The sequence below is a fragment of the Teleopsis dalmanni genome, chromosome 2 (assembly GCF_002237135.1).
Source record: "Teleopsis dalmanni isolate 2A chromosome 2, ASM223713v2, whole genome shotgun sequence".
Classification (NCBI taxonomy): domain Eukaryota; kingdom Metazoa; phylum Arthropoda; class Insecta; order Diptera; family Diopsidae; genus Teleopsis; species Teleopsis dalmanni.
In genome coordinates, this window is record NC_051847.1 from 95,349,743 (window position 1) to 95,356,230 (window position 6,488).

A 6,488-nucleotide genomic window follows, 5' to 3' on the forward strand; every position below is an offset into this window, starting at 1 on the left:
TGAGTACTATTATTACAATGTAATATCATACGTTCTGTTTATGAAATAATTATACTTTAATTTTTCTCATTAAGCGATTGTTCAATACATGATATATTATTGTAAATGTATAATTGTTGTGGTGGACATAAATTTTATTTAATAATTATAGTTAAGTTCTTGTACAGAGAATATATAATACATGTATAATATATATATTTAACATTTTCTATATTAATTTTCTTTTTTAATATTTCTTATAGATTTAAACAAAAACTGTTGCATATCCACATATTCAAATTATACCAGCAAAACATATACATAATAATGAATGAAAATAAAATGTCAACCGTAATCGCTTTATGTCAGATATTGAAATACATTTCGTTTTTTTTTTTTTGTGGCTATTCCATGAAATTTATGTTGGTTTTTGGTTGATCTAAAAACCAATAATCGCAAATGTACAACTCAGCCAAAATGAACGCACATGTCGACATTAATAAGTCTACATATTAATGTCATGTCATGAGAAAAGCATTTCCAGAACATATTCTGGGCACTTTTGCTTGTGGGTCCATTTTCGAAAAGCATTAGAATTTTACAAAATCATCACTTTAATAATATTTTACTGAATATTTAATGTTAACGTTAATGTGTTCTCATTTACCTGCAATATATATTAAACTCAAGTTGTACAGCGCGTTATAGTTTATTGGTGAGAGCCAAATGGATTTTCTTAATGAGGAAATGGCCTGTAAATTTTCAATACATGTTAAAATTTTTAACGCCATATATGTATAAATTCCCCATATACTTATATGTAAATGTTATATGTGGTAAATTAAATAGAATACTTACTAGAATATATTTTTGTTTCTTGAAGAAACAAAGTCCTATGTTGTTCCACAGCTCAGCATTATCGGGTTCTGTAATAGCGACTTCTCTGTATTTGGATAAGGCACCATCGACATCATTTCGAGACTATAAACATTTGTCGTAAAATTTTTCAGTAAATAAAATTCATGCACACAAATTCCTTTTTTCAAAATATATAATTGTATATAATTGTATTGTATTGTAATTAGTAGTATATCATAGTATACTGTTTTCTTAGAATAAGTATCAATTAATAATTTATTTGTATAATTGATTTGTAGGATTAATGACAGAGGCCTTATACTCATCAAATATACATAGTAAGAAACACGTAACAAGTAATATAATTAATTATAAGCATTCAAAAAGTTGAGCTGTATATATAAATACTTATATATATATCACAATAACATATATATGTATGCAATTTTCTGGAAAAATGTCTAATGCTTACTAGGCTGTTATATTATATCTTTACGAAAAGAAGTATTAAGTAAACTCAGATAAAACTAATTCCGGCAGATAATCGTTTTAATCATAGTCGTATAACTTTTTTTAAGACAAAATTTTAAGGTTGTTATTATTTTATAATTATAATTATAAGGAAGCAGTAGAAATTTAGCTACTATTTCCAAGAATCTATTTCGATTACGAAAAAGGAAAATATACTTATAAACTATTTTAACAGAGGAGAGTTTCAGTGACAACACTTCCCTTTATTGTTCCAAAAAAATTTGAGGTCGAATTATATTAACATACATCAGCTATGTATGAAACATTATACGAGTTCTTAAAAAACGGATTACCAAACCTCACAATTTTTTAGTAAACGGGTGCTCATAAGTATACTCAGAAGTGAAATTAGAGCGAGAGAGAACATGAATTAATAATGAATTGATGGGAGGAATATAAATACCATTTATTATTTTTCAAAATCATACTAATATATAATGCAAGGAGTAGTAGGTCCTACCTATGCACTCGAAAATATATCCATACTTTTGCTTTCAATCACAAATTAATGTTTGTTGTTTCTTGAGCAACGCATTGAGAATGAAATTATATTAAGTCAAATAAAAGTTATATAAAATACAGTTAAGTAGTATGCATGTGTTTCGAATGTACATTGTTGTGTTGCAGTATAATATGTTCACACTATCGGAGTTAATTCTGAAAATATGCAGCAATAAATTTTATGTTTCATACAATATCTGCTAACAAAATTTTAATGATGTTCATTAATTGTTACTTTGAACATTGTATACTATTGAGTTACTCTTTCCTCATTTATTTTACCTATTCATTATATAATGCTTAAAATGAAATCCATACCCGTAGAATCAGCGAGTCTGAAAGGGGATCTATCATGCACGAGTATCCATTAACAGAAAGACATCATATAATATTCACGAGGAATAATATTTAATTTATTATAGTAATATACGTTTTTCGATAAAAGCGCTTTGCCAACTTCCATTGACTGGCTTAAACAAATATAAAGATGACATGGTCTTAATATATACCGAATAAATGTACAACATTTAAGTTCAAAACATTAAGAGAACTCCAAACAATACGAATATCGAAAAAAATATAAGTATTATATTGTATATAATATAATCATATTGATTTATTAGAATTAAAGCGATTTTGAAATATGCACCCTATAAAACCAATCTACTTAAAGGAACCTAGAATATTGGAAAGTAGAAATAGTAGAAGGAAGTAGAGTATAGGAATATGGGAATGTACTATTTGCAATATAAAAAGCATTTAAATTGAATAGTGGTGACTCAAATACTACTATATATTAATAAATAAATTTTCATGGTTTCCATACTATATTAAAGATTAAATTTAATAAAAATAAATTCATTAAATAAAAAATTCTTAACTGCAATTTAATTTAATTCAAAATACATATAAACTCACTTGTAATATAGCACCAAATGCCAGTAAGCCCTTTGAACATTTACCATCGATATTAATAACCTCAAGCAGTCTATCAAAAGCTTTTTGGGTTTCATTTACTTTTAAATAAAGCACACCAATTTCTGTTAAAACTGCAGTATTTTCCGGTGCAATTCTACAAAATAATTTTACTGAAGAATAATTTTCATTACATTAAATGAGTGTATTTGCAGTAAACTTAAAATCTTAATAAATTCTCTAAAGAATTTTTTTTGATAATTTAGTTGACGATGGGAATACTCCAGTTGTCAATTTAATCTTATTCATTTGCGTTTGTGTCATTAGAGTCATTTATTCATTCATAAATTATAATGCACAACGCTAATCAAAAGAACTACTTCCATCCCCACAATAATAATCGTCATTCTAGTCATCACCATCAACATAATTGCGACCACTACTACATACCAGAGAAAAACTAAAGTTGCCATAAGTCATAAACTTACAAAAGGCAATTCTCAAGCACTTCAATTGCTTTGCCGTATTCCTTCTCTTTGCGATAAATTTCTGCAAGCCTTTGAAAACTTTCCAGTTTTTTTCCGCACTGCACAGCTTTCTGAAAGTACATCTTCGCTTCGGCAGCCTCTTGACGTGCCACTTCCAACTGATTACTTGCTGACGATGAACGATGCAGCAAACTACCAATATAATGGTAAATCTCGTGATCTGGCCGGGGTGAAAGTTCTTCGGCCTCACGAAACACATTAAGAGCCTGATTAAAGCGTCCCATAATGAACCTGTAATTGAAAAATATGCGCAGAAATGAACAAAAAATTAAAAAAATGAAGCAAAATTAAAGCGTAGCCTTAATAAAATGAATAAAAGAATACACAAAACGTTGAGTTTAGTGATAAGTTTCAAGCATTTCTCTCTCACTTATTTCACTTTTATGGTAAAGTTAATACAAATTTAATTATAAATTCACGCCACAGATAAAAATCCATAAATGAATTTTTATCGAAAAATATTTCAATGGAAATCTGCGAATAATGGAGAATTAAACGTACAGAATTGTTGGAATATAGTTTAAATTAAATTAAAATTTCAAATATTTATTTTTGTATTATAAATGAATACGCTTATTTTGCAGAATACTTTTAAATTAACAATTTTAAAAATAAGTTGATAGGATCGGAATAAGAAGATAAAGGTTATTGTTTCCAGGTGCTACAACAGCCGTGGACGTCGTTACTTCACTTTTGTGAAGTCTCTTTCATATAACAGAGATAGGGAGAAAATCTGCTGTGTATTGTACATCAAGCGAACAAAGCGTACCTGAATATATTATTCAAAAGTAAATTATAATAAAGTAGACATTTATGTCTTTAATAACATGAACAAGCATAACAGCCGACTCGGGGAGTTCCCAATTTTCAATTTTTAGTTTAACTACAAACCGCTAATGAGTATACTAAGTCTTAAAAATGCATTTATAGTTTATAGTTTATACCGAAAAGAAATAAAATTATTTAAATTTTTGAATAATTTTTTGTATTAATTATATTTTTTATATATTTAGGCCGTGTGCGAGTTCGCGTAAATGGAGGTAAAGTATATTGAAATTTCTTAGGAATTTTTTGAATTACTCTTATGTAAATATTTATTTATTTATTGCACTTATTTATTATTTATTTATTTATTTATTTATTAAACATCTTTTAAAATTTTCACATTGGCAATACCTAATTTACCTAATTTTATTTAATTTACCCTACTTGAAATTCTGGTAAATACCAACATTCGGTGCCGTACCGACATAATTTACTATTTTCCTCAATTTATCACTAATTTACCCAAACTCGCATACGGCCTTAGATAAATTTAAGTATTTTTAGTACATATTTAAGTCGTGTGCGAGTTAGGCTAAGTTCCGTTCTAAATGAGGGAAATTCTAAGTTATGCCGATAATGTAGTGCTGTGTCGATACGTGTTGATAAATGGTTAAATGTGTACAGTGCAAAAAATCTCCCATTTGGTTTAGCATCAACTTAGCCTAACTCGCACACGTTCTTAATAGAAATCTATAATTCTTTTTGGTGTGTCGCGTTTTAATAAAAATCTAATACTAAATTTTGAAATAAGATTCTAGTTGTTATTATATTGTACTCCTTTAATTTCTATTTTTTATAATGGAATAATGTATGAGCAATTATATATGTAATTAGAACAGATTACATATTCAATTATTCAAATTCAATTATTAATTATGTATAATATAATATACATATATTATTACAATTAAACAGATACTTGTATTAAAATTTTAACGAGGTCTCTGTAAGTGAAATTCTGTAATCGGTTGGTAGAATCTATCTATCTAATTCTGATTGTATATAATTTTGGAAATTTCAAAGTTTGCAAATCAATCGAAAAAACAAATCATACAGAAAAAACAGAAAACCGTAAACTAGAGGTACTTAGACTAGTATAAATCCAAATCCAAGTATTACTTACACTTGTAGATCAATTTAAATCATTTATCATTTGTACTAAACTATGCAGATAAAAATGTTTTATTGCGCACAAACACTTAACACTTTCCAATGAAATGGCACTGAAAAGTATGGATCGGAGAGCTAATTCCAATTGTGTATTATATACGAACTATTAAATAACAACCCAATTGGTTATGTGTTAATAACTAACTATCTCCTGCTATAATTTCCAGTGAGTTGCCATCTGAAATCGCCGATTCATTGTTTACGATCGCCGAACAAATTCCGCCTGGTAATAACGACTGGTAATAGCTAGTACATAAATCCGTAATGTTTGTGTGTCAACAACCATTAATATTAATGGGTTTCAAATTACAAGCCTCTATCAACCTTTACCTTCTAATGATATGTCATTTGAAAAGAGCGATCAGAGAAGAAACTCTGATTGATAATTTACAACTATTACACAAAGTTTTATAAAAACCATCTGTGTGTCTGCAACCGTTAATAACAAATTGTTGTCAAATTGATAAATACCATTTAGAAAGGACATTGCCTCTTATATTTTACAATACCATTTAAAAGTCTAACCTTTTAAAGTATAAATCACATTAAGAGACCCTCAAATCTGAGAACACTATTAAAAATGTCCTTTTTGAGTGCGATAAATAAAATTATGTGTGGCAGTGCACAAATGTCGATACATTTAAAAAATACTCACAGTGTCTTGCCGATTTCTTTGTACGTTTCAACATTTCTTGAATTCAGTTCGATAGCCTTCTGAAGATTGTGCATGGCTTCAATATGGTTGCCCTCTTCACGGTCAATTAAACCCTGCGCCGCATTTAGTAAAAGGATGGAAACACAAAAATAAAAGTTTATTTCTATTTTAAGTTAAATTCGATTGAAAGGAAAAAGGCTTAACTTCAAATCTGTTTTGTTTAATTCCCTTTAAGGAGCAAGTTCTGTTATCAAATTGAAATTTACTGAGATTGAAATTAAAACGATTTCAGCTTCACGTTTGACTTACACTCAAATTTGTTGGAAAATTAAATAAATTTCTTAATTAGTTAAAGAAAATGTATGGATTCACCTTCACAAAATACAAGTATTCCGGATTCAGATGTTTGTATAACTCCTGGTCGATAAGCATCTTACATCGCATAAAATCCTTACGGGCGAAATAAATATGCAACAACCAATCAATATTAGAGCCCGCTGACATTT

The 6,488-nt window shown here is 28.2% G+C and overlaps 1 protein-coding gene across 1 annotated transcript; it reads right to left on the minus strand.

The window, feature by feature from the left end:
• Positions 1–638: 638 nt before the first annotated feature.
• On the minus strand, positions 639–6,488 carry LOC119675110 (Bardet-Biedl syndrome 4 protein homolog). Its single transcript, XM_038086296.1, has 6 exons — positions 6,355–6,488; positions 5,983–6,095; positions 3,273–3,563; positions 2,788–2,941; positions 838–960; positions 639–731 (listed from the first exon to the last, which is right to left on the minus strand). Exons 1-6 carry the CDS (start codon positions 6,484–6,486, stop codon positions 639–641), a joined length of 906 nt encoding a protein of 301 aa, XP_037942224.1. The 5' UTR covers positions 6,487–6,488.

What these genes read in the sequence shown, in the direction of transcription:
- LOC119675110 (XM_038086296.1), bottom strand. Translation starts at nt 6,486, where the DNA reads ATGTCAGCGGGCTCTAATATTGATTGGTTGTTGCATATTTATTTCGCC. An exon ending in AATACTTGTATTTTGTGAAG is followed by an intron (nt 6,096 to 6,354) that starts GTGAATCCATAC and finishes AATGCGGCGCAG; the next exon opens with GGTTTAATTGACCGTGAAGA. An exon ending in AAAGAAATCGGCAAGACACT is followed by an intron (nt 3,564 to 5,982) that starts GTGAGTATTTTT and finishes TTTCAATTACAG; the next exon opens with GTTCATTATGGGACGCTTTA.